General features: G+C 42.7%; 1 protein-coding gene across 1 annotated transcript in view; it reads left to right on the forward strand.

Annotated features, from left to right (window-relative positions):
• sema7a (semaphorin 7A) overlaps positions 1–18,710 on the forward strand; it is an 82,079-nt gene that overhangs the window by 4,008 nt on the left and 59,361 nt on the right. The window contains exons 2-3 of the mRNA XM_046352129.1: positions 3,925–4,064; positions 11,678–11,719. Of these exons, the coding sequence (XP_046208085.1) occupies positions 3,925–4,064; positions 11,678–11,719 (182 nt within the window). The remainder of the gene's footprint in view (positions 1–3,924; positions 4,065–11,677; positions 11,720–18,710) is intronic.

Below are 18,710 nucleotides of genomic sequence, written 5' to 3' on the forward strand. Positions count from 1 at the left end.
CATTAAGATTAATTGTCAGATTCAACAGAAGATTTCTTTGTTTCTTGGGACCTAGAACAAGCATCTCTGTTTTGACCGAGTTTAAAAGTAGAACATTTGCCACCATCCACTTCCTTATGTCTGAAACACAGGCTTCCAGGGAGGGCAATTTTGGGGCTTCACCATGTTTCATTGAAATGTACAGCTGTGTGTCATCCGCATAGCAGTGAAAGTTAACATGTTTCCGAATGACATCACCAAGAGGTGAAATATATAGTGAAAACAAAAAAAAAACAGAACCTCGAGGAACACCGAAACTTACAGTTGATTTGTCAGAGGACAAACCATTCACAGAGACAAACTGATATCTTTCCGACAGATAAGATCTAAACCAGGCCAGAACTTGTCCGTGTCGACCAATTTGGGTTTCCAATCTCTCCAGAAGAATGTGGTGATCGATGGTATCTAAAGAACCACCCTATTGCAAAGGTGCCATTCAGAGATTGAATGGGCAAGACAAAAGATTTAAGTTCCTTTCAACTGAGTATGGTAGTAGTTGCTAGGCGAACCGGTTTGAGTGTGTCAAGAACTGCAATGCTGCTGGGTTTTTCACACGCAGCAGTTTCCCATGGGCCCGTATCCCTGTGGAACGTTTTCAACACCTTGTATAGTTCATGACCTGACTAAAGGTGGTTCCTAATGTTTGGTGCACTCAGTGTAAATATGAAGCCTATATACCTGTATTCTAGTGCTCCAACCTGTTCTTAGGAGTTAGGGATGTTTTTCTAGCCGTATCACATAACAGTCCGTGAACTCTGAAGGGTCTAGTCTGTGTGCTGGTGATACTTAATGCAGAAAGACAGCATTATAACTCCCACCCAGAGAGACAGTATTATAACTACCACCTAGAGAGACAGCATTATAACTACCACCTAGAGAGACAGCATTATAACTCCCACCCAGAGAGACAGTATTATAACTACCACCTAGAGAGACAGCATTATAACTACCACCTAGAGAGACAGCATTATAACTCCCACCCAGAGAGACAGTATTATAACTACCACCTAGAGAGACAGCATTATAACTACCACCTAGAGAGAGAGAGAGCATTATAACTACCACCTAGAGAGACAGCATTATAACTACCACCCAGAGAGACAGCATTAGAACTACCACCTAGAGAGACAGCATTATAACTACCACCCAGAGAGACAGCATTAGAACTACCACCTAGAGAGACAGCATTATAACTACCACACAGAGAGACAGCATTAGAACTACCACCTAGAGAGACAGCATTAGAACTACCACCCAGAGAGACAGCATTAGAACTACCACCTAGAGAGACAGCATTATAACTACCACACAGAGAGACAGCATTAGAACTACCACCTAGAGAGACAGCATTATAACTACCACACAGAGAGACAGCATTAGAACTACCACCTAGAGAGACGGCATTAGAACTACCACCTAGAGAGACAGCATTAGAACTACCACCTAGAGAGACAGTATTATAACTACCACCTAGAAAGACAGCATTAGAACTAAACAGAATTATTTATTTCAGTGATTCAGAATGATATAGCTCAGGGCTACAGAATGATATAGCTCAGGGCTATAGAATGATATAGCTCAGGGCTACAGAATGATATAGCTCAGGGATTCAGAATGATATAGCTCAGGGATTCAGAATGATATAGCTCAGGGCTACAGAATGATATAGCTCAGGGCTACAGAATGATATAGCACAGGGATTCAGAATGGAAACAGAATGAATACAGAATGATATAGCTCAGGGAAACAGAATGATATAGCTCAGGGAAACAGAATGATATAGCTCAGGGCTACAGAATGATATAGCTCATCAGAATGATATAGCCAGGGCTATAGGATATAAACAGAATGAAAAAGCTACAGATGATATAGCCCAGAATCAGCTACAGGCTACAGAATGAAACTATAGAATGATATAGCTCAGGGCAGAATATACAGAATGATATAGCTCAGGGCTACAGAATGATATAGCTCTACAGAATGGGCTATAGAATGATATAGAAACAGAATGATATAGCTCAGGGATTCAGAATGAAAAAGCTATAGAATGATATAGCTCAGGGCTACAGAATGATATAGCTCAGGGATTCAGAATGATATAGCTCAGGGCTATAGAATGATATAGCTCAGGGCTACAGAATGATATAGCTCAGGGCTATAGAATGATATAGCTCAGGGATTCAGAATGATATAGCTCAGAATGATATAGATTCAGAATGATATAGCAGGGATTCAGAATGGATTCAGAATGATATAGCTCAGGGCTATAGAATGATTTACAGAAATATAGCTCAGGATTCAGAATGATATAAACAGAATGATATAGCTCAGGGCTCAGAATGATATAGCCAGGGATTCAGAATGATATAAGGGATTCAGAATGATATAGCTCAGGGATTCAGAATGATAAACAGAATGATATAGCTCAGGGATTCAAAAAATAAATAAATAAATAAATATGCCATTTAGCAGACGCTTTTATCCAAAGGAAAGTCAGCATACATTCTGATGGTCCCGGGATCGAACCCCACCCTGGCGTTACAAATGGCTCTACCAACTGAGCTACAGAATGATATAGCTCAGGGCTACAGAATGATATATACAGAATGATGTAGCCCAGGGAAACATAATGATGTAGCCCAGGGAAACAGAATGATGTAGCCCAGGGAAACAGAATGATGTAGCCCAGGGAAACAGAATGATGTAGCCCAGGGAAACAGAATGATGTATCCCAGGGAAACAGAACGATATAGCCCAGGGAAACAGAATGATGTAGCCCAGGGAAACAGAATGATATAGCCCAGGGAAACAGAATGATGTATCCCAGGGAAACAGAACGATATAGCCCAGGGAAACAGAATGATGTAGCCCAGGGAAACAGAATGATATAGCTCAGGGAAACAGAATGATGTAGCCCAGGGAAACAGAATGATGTAGACCAGGGAAACAGAATGATGTAGCCCAGGGAAACAGAATGATGTAGCTCAGGGATTCAGAATGATATAGCCCAGAGCTACAGAATTATATAGCCCAGAGTTACAGAATTATATAGCCCAGAGTTACAGAATGATGTAGCCCAGAGTTACAGAATGATGTAGCCCAGAGTTACAGAATTATATAGCCCAGAGTTACAGAATTATATAGCCCAGAGTTACAGAATGATGTAGCCCAGAGTTACAGAATTATATAGCCCAGAGTTACAGAATTATATAGCCCAGAGTTACAGAATGATGTAGCCCAGAGTTACAGAATGATGTAGCCCAGAGTTACAGAATGATGTAGCCCAGAGTTACAGAATTATATAGCCCAGAGTTACAGAATTATATAGCCCAGAGTTACAGAATTATATAGCCCAGAGTTACAGAAAATGTAAAAAATTAGCCTAAACCTAAATGGAAAATAATTAGCCTAACCCTAAATGGAAAATAATTAGCTTAACCTAATAAGATAATTCAACAGAATGTCACACTGCATGGAATGACTGCGTAAGGTCTACATGATGACTTCAATAGCATGTGAAACGAATACCGATGCTACTTGACTCTGTAGAATGACACTGTAGAAAATTACACCAACATGATGCTTTCCATCGTGTGTGTGTGAATGAATAGTGCCACACGGACATAAAATCAGCATTACAGTTGTCTGTGGAACACTACTGTATTGACATCTACCCACAAATATTATGAAAACAGTCCTGTTCTTTTTTTTTCATTTCTTCCAATGTACATTCTTGCTTTGTCCCCATTTTGTTTTCTGAAACCTTCTACTGTACCCAGAGAAATATAATTAATAATTGTAAATAATAGCTAATGCAGCTCATTCTTTCTATGGCCGTACCACCATCCAGCTCCATACAGATTCTAATTCTGTTCCTTCCTCCAGACAGGATAGAAGGCCGGCTGGAATATAACCTTCCTCAGAACCACACAGTCTTCTTCCAACCAGAAGATGGTGATGAGCTGTACGTTGGAGGCACAGACTTTGTCTTTCAGATTGATGTGGAGTACAGTCGAATATTAGAGGTTGGTATACACAATCACTGCTCCCTTTCCTTCCCTCCCAAGATCACAATTAGCCGCCCTCCCCTATCTGAGATATCTACTACAGCCCTCATCCTCCACATACAACACCTGTTCACTCCCCCCTATCTGAGATATCTACTGCAGCCCTCATCCTCCACATACAACACCTGTTCACTCCCTCCCTATCTGGGATATCTACTACAGCCCTCATCCTCCACATACAACACCCGTTCTGCCAGTCACATTCTGTTAAAGGTCCCCCCCCACACACATCCCTGGGTCGATCGTCTTTTAAAAACATGTTTATTTCACCTTTATTTAACCAGGTCGGCCAGTTGAGAACAAGTTCTCATTTACAACTGCGACCTGGCCAAGATAAAGCAAAGCAGTACGACACAAACAACAACACAGAGTTACACATGGAGTAAAACAAACGTAGAGTCAATAATACAATAGAAAAAATATATGTGTGCAGTGTGTTCCAATGTAGAAGAGTAGTGGGGTAAGACAATAACTTAACTGACTAGTTAAATAAAGGTTAAATATAAAAATTTAAAAAACAATGCTCATTTTATATGCAGTGTCCCTCTTTTAATAATTGGTATAATACAGTATGTTGAATGTCATATTCTCCTTTCTAGAACATGATACTTGTTTGTTGGGTTAGTCTCACAGGGCTGCTAGAACATGGTACTTGTTGGGTTAGTCTAACAGGGCTGCTAGAACATGGTACTTGTTTGTTGGGTTAGTCTCACAGGGCTGCTAGAACATGGTACTTGTTGGGTTAGTCTTACAGGGCTGCTAGAACATGGTACTTGTTGGGTTAGTCTAACAGGGCTGCTAGAACATGGTACTTGTTGGGTTAGTCTAACAGGGCTGCTAGAACATGGTACTTGTTTGTTGGGTTAGTCTAACAGGGCTGCTAGAACATGGTACTTGTTTGTTGGGTTAGTCTAACAGGGCTGCTAGAACATGGTACTTGTTTGTTGGGTTAGTCTCACAGGGCTGCTAGAACATGGTACTTGTTGGGTTAGTCTAACAGGGCTGCTAGAACATGGTACTTGTTTGTTGGGTTAGTCTCACAGGGCTGCTAGAACATGGTACTTGTTGGGTTAGTCTAACAGGGCTGCTAGAACATGGTACTTGTTGGGTTAGTCTAACAGGGCTGCTAGAACATGGTACTTGTTTGTTGGGTTAGTCTCACAGGGCTGCTAGAACATGGTACTTGTTGGGTTAGTCTTACAGGGCTGCTAGAACATGATACTTGTTTGTTGGGTTAGTCTAACAGGGCTGCTAGAACATGGTACTTGTTTGTTGGGTTAGTCTCACAGGGCTGCTAGAACATGGTACTTGTTGGGTTAGTCTAACAGGGCTGCTAGAACATGGTACTTGTTTGTTGGGTTAGTCTAACAGGGCTGCTAGAACATGGTACTTGTTTGTTGGGTTAGTCTAACAGGGCTGCTAGAACATGGTACTTGTTGGGTTAGTCTAACAGGGCTGCTAGAACATGGTACTTGTTGGGTTAGTCTAACAGGGCTGCTAGAACATGGTACTTGTTTGTTGGGTTAGTCTCACAGGGCTGCTAGAACATGGTACTTGTTGGGTTAGTCTCACAGGGCTGCTAGAACATGATACTTGTTTGTTGGGTTAGTCTCACAGGGCTGCTAGAACATGGTACTTGTTGGGTTAGTCTCACAGGGCTGCTAGAACATGGTACTTGTTGGGTTAGTCTAACAGGGCTGCTAGAACATGGTACTTGTTGGGTTAGTCTAACAGGGCTGCTAGAACATGGTACTTGTTTGTTGGGTTAGTCTCACAGGGCTGCTAGAACATGGTACTTGTTGGGTTAGTCTTACAGGGCTGCTAGAACATGATACTTGTTTGTTGGGTTAGTCTAACAGGGCTGCTAGAACATGGTACTTGTTTGTTGGGTTAGTCTCACAGGGCTGCTAGAACATGGTACTTGTTGGGTTAGTCTAACAGGGCTGCTAGAACATGGTACTTGTTTGTTGGGTTAGTCTAACAGGGCTGCTAGAACTGGTTAGTTAAACAGGGCTGCTAGAACATGGTACTTGTTTGTTAAAAACAGGGCTGCTAGAACATGGTACTTGTTTGTTGGGTTAGTCTAACAGGGCTTTAGAATATGGTACTTGTGGGTTAGTCTAACAGGGCTGCTAGAACATGGTACTTGTTTGTTGGGTTAGTCTAACAGGGCTGCTAGAACATGGTACTTGTTGGGTTAGTCTAACAGGGCTGCTAGAACATGGTACTTGTTTGTTGGGTTAGTCTAACAGGGCTGCTAGAACATGGTACTTGTTTGTTGGGTTAGTCTCACAGGGCTGCTAGAACATGGTACTTGTTTGTTGGGTTAGTCTCACAGGGCTGCTAGAACATGGTACTTGTTGGGTTAGTCTAACAGGGCTGCTAGAACATGGTACTTGTTGTCTGGGAACATTACTTGTTGGGTTAGTCTCACAGGGCTGCTAGAACATGGTACTTGTTGGGTTAGTCTAACAGGGCTGCTAGAACATGGTACTTGTCTGGGTTAGTCTCACAGGGCTGCTAGAACATGGTACTTGTTGGGTTAGTCTAACAGGGCTGCTAGAACATGGTACTTGTTTGTTGGGTTAGTCTAACAGGGCTGCTAGAACATGGTACTTGTTTGTTGGGTTAGTCTAACAGGGCTGCTAGAACATGGTACTTGTTTGTTTGTCTAACAGGGGGTTAGTCTCACAGGGCTGCTAGAACATGGTACTTGTTGGGTTAGTCTAACAGGGCTGCTAGAACATGGTACTTGTTTGTTGGGTTAGTCTCACAGGGCTGCTAGAACATGGTACTTGTTGGGTTAGTCTAACAGGGCTGCTAGAACATGGTACTTGTTGGGTTAGTCTAACAGGGCTGCTAGAACATGGTACTTGTTTGTTGGGTTACTTGCTAGAACATGGTACTTGTTGGGTTAGTCTTACAGGGCTGCTAGAACATGGTACTTGTTGGGTTAGTCTAACAGGGCTGCTAGAACATGGTACTTGTTGGGTTAGTCTAACAGGGCTGCTAGAACATGGTACTTGTTTGTTGGGCTAGAACATGGTACTTGGGTTAGTCTACAGGGCTGCTAGAACATGGTACTTGTTTGTTGGGTTAGTCTAACAGGGCTGCTAGAACATGGTACTTGTTTGTTGGGTTAGTCTCACAGGGCTGCTAGAACATGGTACTTGTTGGGTTAGTCTAACAGGGCTGCTAGAACATGGTACTTGTTTGTTGGGTTAGTCTCACAGGGCTGCTAGAACATGGTACTTGTTGGGTTAGTCTCACAGGGCTGCTAGAACATGATACTTGTTTGTTGGGTTAGTCTCACAGGGCTGCTAGAACATGGTACTTGTTGGGTTAGTCTTACAGGGCTGCTAGAACATGATACTTGTTTGTTGGGTTAGTCTAACAGGGCTGCTAGAACATGGTACTTGTTGGGTTAGTCTAACAGGGCTGCTAGAACATGGTACTTGTTGGGTTAGTCTAACAGGGCTGCTAGAACATGGTACTTGTTTGTTGGGTTAGTCTAACAGGGCTGCTAGAACATGGTACTTGTTGGGTTAGTCTAACAGGGCTGCTAGAACATGGTACTTGTTTGTTGGGTTAGTCTAACAGGGCTGCTAGAACATGGTACTTGTTGGGTTAGTCTAACAGGGCTGCTAGAACATGGTACTTGTTTGTTGGGTTAGTCTCACAGGGCTGCTAGAACATGGTACTTGTTGGGTTGTCACAGGGCTGCTAGTTACTTGTTTGTTGGGTTAGTCTAACAGGGCTGCTAGAACATGGTACTTGTTTGTTGGGTTAGTCTAACAGGGCTGCTAGAACATGGTACTTGTTGGGTTAGTCTCACAGGGCTGCTAGAACATGGTACTTGTTTGTTGGGTTAGTCTAACAGGGCTGCTAGAACATGGTACTTGTTTGTTGGGTTAGTCTCACAGGGCTGCTAGAACATGGTACTTGTTGGGTTAGTCTCACAGGGCTGCTAGAACATGGTACTTGTTGGGTTAGTCTAACAGGGCTGCTAGAACATGGTACTTGTTGGGTTAGTCTAACAGGGCTGCTAGAACATGGTACTTGTTGGGTTAGTCTAACAGGGCTGCTAGAACATGGTACTTGTTTGTTGGGTTAGTCTCACAGGGCTGCTAGAACATGGTACTTGTTGGGTTAGTCTTACAGGGCTGCTAGAACATGATACTTGTTTGTTGGGTTAGTCTAACAGGGCTGCTAGAACATGGTACTTGTTTGTTGGGTTAGTCTCACAGGGCTGCTAGAACATGGTACTTGTTGGGTTAGTCTAACAGGGCTGCTAGAACATGGTACTTGTTGGGTTAGTCTAACAGGGCTTAGAACATGGTACTTGTTGGGTTAGTCTAACAGGGCTGCTAGAACATGGTACTTGTTTAGTCTCACAGGGCTGCTAGAATATGGTACTTCTCTAACAGGGCTGCTAGAACATGGTACTTGTTTGTTGGGTTAGTCTCACAGGGCTGCTAGAACATGGTACTTGTTGGGTTAGTCTTACAGGGCTGCTAGAACATGGTACTTGTCTAACAGGGCTGCTAGAACATTACTTGTTGGGTTAGTCTAACAGGGCTGCTAGAACATGGTACTTGTTTGTTGGGTTAGTCTAACAGGGCTGCTAGAACATGGTACTTGTTTGTTGGGTTAGTCTAACAGGGCTGCTAGAACATGGTACTTGTTTGTTGGGTTAGTCTCACAGGGCTGCTAGAACATGGTACTTGTTGGGTTAGTCTAACAGGGCTGCTAGAACATGGTAGAACAGGGCTGCTAGAACATGGTACTTGTTGGGTTAGTCTAACAGGGCTGCTAGAACATGGTACTTGTTGGGTTGTTAACAGGGTTAGTCTAACAGGGCTGCTAGAACATGGTATGGGTTAGTCTTACAGGGCTGCTAGAACATGATACTTGTTTGTTGGGTTAGTCTAACAGGGCTGCTAGAACATGGTACTTGTTTGTTTTGTCTGGGTTAGTCTAACAGGGCTGCTAGAACATGGTACTTGTTTGTTGGGTTAGCTCTAACAGGGCTGCTAGAACATGGTACTTGTTGGGTTAGTCTAACAGGGCTGCTAGAACATGGTACTTGTTGGGTTAGTCTAACAGGGCTGCTAGAACATGGTACTTGTTTGTTGGGTTAGTCTAACAGGGCTGCTAGAACATGGTACTTGTTGGGTTAGTCTAACAGGGCTGCTAGAACATGATACTTGTTTGTTGGGTTAGTCTCACAGGGCTGCTAGAACATGGTACTTGTTGGGTTAGTCTAACAGGGCTGCTAGAACATGGTACTTGTTGGGTTAGTCTAACAGGGCTGCTAGAACATGGTACTTGTTTGTTGGGTTAGTCTCACAGGGCTGCTAGAACATGGTACTTGTTGGGTTAGTCTTACAGGGCTGCTAGAACATGATACTTGTTTGTTGGGTTAGTCTAACAGGGCTGCTAGAACATGGTACTTGTTTGTTGGGTTAGTCTCACAGGGCTGCTAGAACATGGTACTTGTTGGGTTAGTCTAACAGGGCTGCTAGAACATGGTACTTGTTTGTTGGGTTAGTCTAACAGGGCTGCTAGAACATGGTACTTGTTTGTTGGGTTAGTCTAACAGGGCTGCTAGAACATGGTACTTGTTTGTTGGGTTAGTCTAACAGGGCTGCTAGAACATGGTACTTGTTGGGTTAGTCTAACAGGGCTGCTAGAACATGGTACTTGTTGGGTTAGTTTAACAGGGCTGCTAGAACATGGTACTTGTTTGTTGGGTTAGTCTCACAGGGCTGCTAGAACATGGTACTTGTTGGGTTAGTCTCACAGGGCTGCTAGAACATGATACTTGTAGAACATGGTACTTGGTTAGTCTCACAGGGCTGCTAGAACATGGTACTTGTTTGTTGGGTTAGTCTAACAGGGCTGCTAGAACATGGTACTTGTTTGTTGGGTTAGTCTCACAGGGCTGCTAGAACATGGTACTTGCTGCTAGAACATGGTACTTGTTGGGTTAGTCTAACAGGGCTGCTAGAACATGGTACTTGTTGGGTTAGTCTCACAGGGCTGCTAGAACATGGTACTTGTTGGGTTAGTCTAACAGGGCTGCTAGAACATGGTACTTGTTTGTTGGGTTAGTCTCACAGGGCTGCTAGAACATGATACTTGTTTGTTGGGTTAGTCTAACAGGGCTGCTAGAACATGGTACTTGCTGGGTTAGTCTAACAGGGCTGCTAGTTACTTGTCTAGTCTAACAGGGCTGCTAGAACATGGTACTTGTTTGTTGGGTTAGTCTCACAGGGCTGCTAGAACATGGTACTTGTTGGGTTAGTCTCACAGGGCTGCTAGAACATGGTACTTGTTGGGTTAGTCTAACAGGGCTGCTAGAACATGGTACTTGTTGGGTTAGTCTCACAGGGCTGCTAGAACATGGTACTTGCTGGGTTAGTCTAACAGGGCTGCTAGAACATGGTACTTGTTGGGTTAGTCTAACAGGGCTGCTAGAACATGATACTTGTTTGTTGGGTTAGTCTAACAGGGCTGCTAGAACATGGTACTTGTTGGGTTAGTCTCACAGGGCTGCTAGAACATGGTACTTGTTTTGGGTTAGTCTCTAACAGGGCTGCTAGAACATGGTACTTGTTGGGTTAGTCTCACAGGGCTGCTAGAACATGGTACTTGTTGGGTTAGTTAGGGCTCTAGAACATGGTACTTGGGTCTCACAGGGCTGCTAGAACATGGTCTAACTTGTTTGTTGGGTTAGTCTCACAGGGCTGCTAGAACATGATACTTGTTTGTTGGGTTAGTCTAACAGGGCTGCTAGAACATGGTACTTGCTGGGTTAGTCTAACAGGGCTGCTAGAACATGGTACTTGTTTGTTGGGTTAGTCTAACAGGGCTGCTAGAACATGGTACTTGTTGGGTTAGTCTCACAGGGCTGCTAGAACATGGTACTTGTTTGTTGGGTTAGTCTCACAGGGCTGCTAGAACATGGTACTTGTTGGGTTAGTCTAACAGGGCTGCTAGAACATGGTACTTGCTGGGTTAGTCTCACAGGGCTGCTAGAACATGGTACTTGCTGTGTTAGTCTAACAGGGCTGCTAGAACATGGTACTTGTTTGTTGGGTTAGTCTAACAAAGTCTGTCATCAGATAGGTAGGTGTCAGTTTCAATCCAATTTCACTCAAATGCATTTTATAAAGCCCTTCCCCCCCATCAGCAGTTGTAAGTGCTTTACAGATACCCAGCCTACAACCCTAAAGAGCCAGCCATGCAGAGACATAAGCACATTTAGTTATATTAACAATGGTAGGAGGAATGTCTACTTTCAAGCTGAAAATACTGTGTGTTTTGTGGTACTTAGGGAATGAATGCTGGTATCTCAAATATTTACGCTGGTGGCCAAGTTAGTTGGCTCTTAAAATCAGGATATTGAGATGAAAGTCATGCATTCCTCTTGAGTTAAGCAATAACCTGGATATATGTTGGTTTACAGTATGAAAAGCTCCTGATTCAGCCAAAGCAGAGCCCTATACAGCTCTGAGGCAGGGAAGGTAAAACAGGGGAATGTTTTCTCAATCTCTTTTGTTCTGCAGTTGTTCCCACTCGGCACGACCGCTGGACAGACCTGTGGAGAGGTGAGTAAATCCACATCCAGCGCCTTCAGAACGTATACCTCTTGACTTATTCCATGTTTTCTTCTCACCCATACACACACACTATGCACACTATACACTATACACACTATACACACTATACACTATACACACTATACACACTATGCACACTATGCACACTATACACTATACACACTATACACACTATGCACACTATGCACACTATACACACTATACACTACACACACTATGCACACTATACACTATACACACTATACACACTATGCACACTATGCACACTATACACACTATGCACACTATACACTATACACACTATACACACTATGCACACTATGCACACTATACACTATACACACTACACACACTATGCACACTATACACTATACACACTATACACACTATGCACACTATGCACACTATACACACTATACACTATACACTATACACACTATACACACTATACACTATACACACTATACACACTATGCACACTATGCACACTATACACACTATACACACTATACACACTAAATACACTATACACACTATACACACTATACACACTATACACACTATACACACTAAATACACTATACACACTATACACACTATACACTATACACTATACACACTATACACACTATGCACACTATGCACACTATACACACTATACACACTATACACACTAAATACACTATACACACTAAATACACTATACACTATACACACTATACACTATACACACTATACACACTATGCACACTATGCACACTATATACACTATACACTATATACACTATACACTATATACACTATACACTATATACACTATACACTATATACACTATACACTATACACTATACACTATACACTATACACACTATACACACTATGCACACTATGCACACTAAATACACTATATACACTATACACACTATACACACTATACACTATACACACTATACACACTATGCACACTATGCACACTATATACACTATACACACTATACACACTAAATACACTATACACACTATACACACTATACACACTATACACACTATACACACTATACACACTATGCACACTATGCACACTATATACACTATACACACTATACACACTATACACACTATACACACTATACACACTATACACACTATACACACTATACACACTATGCACACTATGCACACTATATACACTATACACACTATACACACTATACACACTATACACACTATACACACTAAATACACTATACACACTATACACACTATACACACTATACACTATACACACTATACACACTATACACACTATGCACACTATACACACTATACACACTATACACACTATACACACTATACACACTATACACACTATGCACACTATACACACTATACACACTATACACACTAAATACACTATACACACTATACACACTATGCACACTATGCACACTAAATACACTATACACACTATGCACACTAAATACACTATACACACTATACACACTATACACACTATACACACTATACACACTATACACACTATGCACACTATGCACACTAAATACACTATACACACTATACACACTATGCACACTATGCACACTAAATACACTATATACACTATACACACTATACACACTATACACACTATACACACTATACACACTATATACATTATACCCACTATACCCACTATACACACTATACACACTATACACACTAAATACACTATACACACTATACACACTATACACACTATACACACTATACACACTAAATACACTATACACACTATACACACTATACACACTATATACACTATACACACTATACACTATACACACTATACACACTATACACACTATACACACTAAATACACTATACACACTATACACACTATACACACTAAATACATTATATACACTATACACACTGTTAGAGCCGATTTGGACATATTTGTATAAAAGACTGAACATATGGAGCTCCATGTATATTTGTGTAAATATATTAAATATGAATGTAAATGATGAAATATTAGGTACGTACCTTTATGATTTATATTTACCTGATTGATATTGATTCATTCGTTGTTAGTGTAACTCAGCCATTTGGCCCCCCCTCTTGCCTGTTCATTGTATTGTGGTAAGTGTGTTAGGATAAAGGCAGGAAGTTGGGCCTTCGGGAGGGGAGAGTCCTTGCTAGATGCGGGAGCGGTATAGTTTTTTGACCATACAGACATACAGACATACAGACAGGTCATAATATGTATTTTCCATATAAAGTATTCTATGCTTTAAGTTGATTGAAGAATCATTTATTTGTTAGATATAAGAAGAATAAACATTTTTGTTGCACCATATCCCTGGATGTCATTGAATGTTTGGCCGTTTGGAAACCTTGACTGTGGACTGTATGCGTACCAAACAACCCCGCTTCAGGCTTGGGCAGTGGCTATGGTAAAGAGGAAAGGAAGCCACTACACACACTATACACACTATACACACTATACACACTAAATACACTGTACACACTATACATACTAAATACACTATATACACTGTACACACTATACACACTAAATACACTAAATACACTATATACACTATACACTATACCTGATATTGGACAAAGTGAACATTTGTTTTTCAAAATTTAAAAAAATATAATGAAAATGAAATACAGAAATATCACTTTAAAAAAAAATAAGTGTTCACACCCCTGAGTCGACACATTGTAGAAACACCTTTGGCAGCAATTACAGCTGTGAGTCTTTCTGGGTAAGTCTCTAAGAGTGATTACATTTGTTGTTGACCATTGCTAGACAACACTTTTCAGGTCTTGCCATAGAATTTCAAGTAGATTTAAGTCAAAACTGTAACTTGGGCATGCAGGAACATTCACTGTCTCCTTGGTAAGCAACTCCAGTGTAGATTTAGCCTTGTGTTCCTGCTGAAAGGTGAATTCTACTCTCATTGTCTGGTGGAAATCAGACTTGAACCAGGTTGTCCTCTTGGATTTTGCCTGTACATAGCTCCATTCTATTTATTTTTTTTTATCCTGAAAAACTTCCCAGTACTTAACGACTACAAGCATACCCATAACATGATGCAGCCACGGCTATGTTTGAAAATATGTAGTGTGGTACTCAGTAATGTATTGTATGGATTTGCCCAAAACATAACACTTTGTATTCAGGACAAAAAGGGCATTGCTTTGCCACATATTTTGCAGTTGTTGCAAACTGGATGCATGTTTTGGAATATTTGTATTATTCTGTATAAACTGACAGATTATAATCAACAATATAAATTGTATATAAAACTATATTAACTGACAGGTTTTTATAGAAAGTTGATTCATATTAGTGTCTACTAGGAGTACTTAGAGACTTCCTCAGGGTCAGAGGATCAGCACTCAGCATAGCATGGAAATACACACACAATAATGGTTCCATTTCCCCCCGCTGTCTGAATAATATATAACTTTTGATCTAATTTACCCTTCAACATTACTAGCAAATCAAATGTATTTATATAGCTCTTTGTACATCAGCTGATATATCAAAGTGCTGTACAGAAACCCAGCCTAAAACCCCAAACAGCAAGCAATGCAGGTGTAGAAGCAAAGTGCACCTGACTGTTGTGTGTTTTTAATATGATAATGTTTGAATGGTATCTGTCCATATTAATATGATTGATTGATTGATTTTATTATAATGTCATGCGCCTGCATGATGCCCAGCCCACATTGTGGGTGAGTTGCACCAACATGGATAACCCCTTAAACTGGTTTTATCTATTAATCTTGTTACACCAACTAATCCTAGTTAAATGAAATCCTTCCTCTAATCTAAATTTAGTTTTCACTTTAAACCTAGATAAAAAAATGTTTTAAATATTAACTTAGATTGGAGATTAATTCTAAACTGCCATTTGAGGTGGTTTAACTGATAAAATGGGCAGCATATATACCGTGGAGAGACCAAAACGACAGAGTTCCTCAGAGAATAATTAGAGACAGGTTGAATCCTGTTGAGTTTCATGATAACGATGAGTTGTCAAGGAGATACTGCTTCTCCAAGGACGCTGTAATGTAACTGGAAAGAAAGACCAAACATGAAGTATGGGAGGGATAGGATCGTGGCTGTACACCCACTACTGCAGCTCCTGGTGGCCCTACGGTTCTATGTAACCGGAGAGCGGATGGGGGCCTTTTTGGACTTCACAAGTCAACCGTCTGCAGGATTGTAGTCGGAGTGTCCATTGCAATTGCCGGTCTGAAGAATGAGTACATCAGGTTCAGTCCTACAGAGGGAACAGCAGCTGGATTTTACAGGAGAGCTAGATTCCCAGGTCAATAGAGGGGCAATAGACTGGACACACATTCATATTCCCAACCTTGGTGGTTAGAATGGAGAAGTATTCTGTAATCGGAAACGTGCAGGCTGTCTTTGATGTTAAAGGTCAGCTCACCAACATCTTACTGCTCCGTCAACCTGCAGGCTGGTCCTTCTGTAGCTCAGTTGGTAGAGCATGGTGCTTGTAACGCCAGGGTAGTGGGTTCGATCCCCGGGACCACCCATACGTATAATGTATGCACACATGACTGTAAGTCACTTTGGATAAAAGCGTCTGCTAAATGGCATATATTATTATTATTATTATTATTATGTTAAAGGTCAGCTCACCAACATCCTACTGCTCCATCAACCTGCAGGCTGTCTGTGATGTTAAAGGTCAGCTCACCAACATCCTACTGCTCCATCAACGTGCAGGCTGTCTGTGTTGTCAAAGGTCAGCTCACCAACATCCTACTGCTCTATCAACGTGCAGGCTGTCTGTGTTGTCAAAGGTCAGCTCACCAACATCCTAGCTAAATGGCCAGGATCCAGCCATGCCAGCAGAATCTTTGACAATAGTCAACTGTGTGCAATGCTGGAAAGGGGAGCATATGAAGGCCCCCTACTAGGTGACAATGGATATGCCTGTCGTGGGTACCTTATGACTCTCCTTTTAAAGCCCCAGGCACCTGAAGAGAGAGAATACAACACCTCTCATATCCTGACAAGAGCTCTCATAGAGAGTTTTTGGAGTGTGGAACAAAAGAACCCCCTGCTTGAAGGCTCTGCACGAAGATGGACACTACCCTGACAATCATTACTGCAGTTGCAGTTCTGTATAACTTTGGCAAGAGACAAGGAGACGATCTACCTGAGGAGACTGAAGAGGACCTACTTGAGGAGACTGAGGAGGACCTACCCGAGGAGACTGAGGAGGACCTACCCGAGGAGACTGAGGAGGACCTACCCGAGGAGACTGAGGAGGATCTGGCTGAGGAGACTGAGGAGGACCTACCTGAGGAGATTGAAGAAGACCTACCTGAGGAGACTGAGGAGGACCTACCTGAGGAGACTGAGGAGGACCTACCTGAGGAGACTGAGGAGGACCTACCCGAGGAGACTGAGGAGGACCTACCCGAGGAGACTGAGGAGGACCTACCCGAGGAGACTGAGGAGGACCTACCCGAGGAGACTGAGGAGGACCTACCCGAGGAGACTGAGGAGGACCTACCCGAGGAGACTGAGGAGGACCTACCCGAGGAGACTGAGGAGGACCTACCCGAGGAGATTGAGGAGGACCTACCCGAGGAGACTGAGGAGGACCTACCCGAGGAGATTGAGGAGGACCTACCTGAGGAGACTGAGGAGGATCTGGCTGAGGAGACTGAGGAGGACCTACCTGAGGAGGGCCTAACTGGGGAGGCTGAGGAGGACGTACCTGAGGAGACTGAGGAGGACGTACCTGAGGAGACTGAGGAGGACCTTACTGAGGAGAACCTACCCGAGGAGGCTGAGGAGAACCTACCCGAGGAGGCTGAGGAGGACCTACCCGAGGAGGCTGAGGAGGACCTACCCGAGGAGGCTGAGGAGGACCTACCCGAGGAGGCTGAGGAGGACCTACCCGAGGAGGCTGAGGAGGACCTACCCGAGGAGGCTGAGGAGGACCTACCCGAGGAGGCTGAGGAGGACCTACCCGAGGAGTCTGAGGAGGACCTACCCGAGGAGTCTGAGGAGGACCTACCCGAGGAGGCTGAGGAGGACCTACCCGAGGAGGCTGAGGAGGACCTACCCGAGGAGGCTGAGGAGGACCTACCCGAGGAGGCTGAGGAGGACCTACCCGAGGAGGCTGAGGAGGACCTACCCGAGGAGGCTGAGGAGGACCTACCCGAGGAGGCTGAGAAGGACCTGGCTGAGGAGACTGAGGAGGACCTGGCTGAGAAGGACCTACCTGAGGAGGACCTACCTGGGGAGAATGGAGAAGATGGCCATGCTGCTGATGCCAATTGGAATGCTGTCATTGACACGTGCAATTCCTAATTAGGCTATCTATATTCAAATGTATTTATCTCAGTACCATACAGGGTAGAAATCAAAGAACCAGAACACAAGACTGGAGGACACCAAACTGCTAGGTAAAGCATTGTTTTAATAAATAATTGTTTTAATAAATATAAAGATCAGCATTCTTTACACATTGGTCATTTGTTTCCCTGAAGGAGTTCCTGTTTCTGAATTTGCTGTAGCTCTTGTTGTAAAATCAGGACCTCAATCTGCGGTAGATTTTTCTCTCTCCCCAGTTCCAAAACATCAATATGAGCTTGGTTCATGTCAGTTCTGGGGCGTTGCTTGGCCTGTCAGCTGTTTTTGCTGCTGGTCCAAGATCCTGGCACTGCTGTTTTTCCACGGAACAGGGTGTCAGCTCAACTAAAGGGAAGGAAATTAACTCATTATTAGAAGGCTATTTACATGCCCATTTTGTACAACAATTTAATTGGGGTTTATGATATGCTCTGCCTCGGTACGAATGATGATGTTACGCAACATGCTGTAACGGACCTGATAACGGTAACATCTGATAACGGACCTGATAACGGTAACATCTGATAACGGACCTGATAACGGTAACACCTGATAACGG

The sequence above is a fragment of the Oncorhynchus gorbuscha genome, linkage group LG06 (assembly GCF_021184085.1).
Source record: "Oncorhynchus gorbuscha isolate QuinsamMale2020 ecotype Even-year linkage group LG06, OgorEven_v1.0, whole genome shotgun sequence".
NCBI lineage: Eukaryota > Metazoa > Chordata > Actinopteri > Salmoniformes > Salmonidae > Oncorhynchus > Oncorhynchus gorbuscha.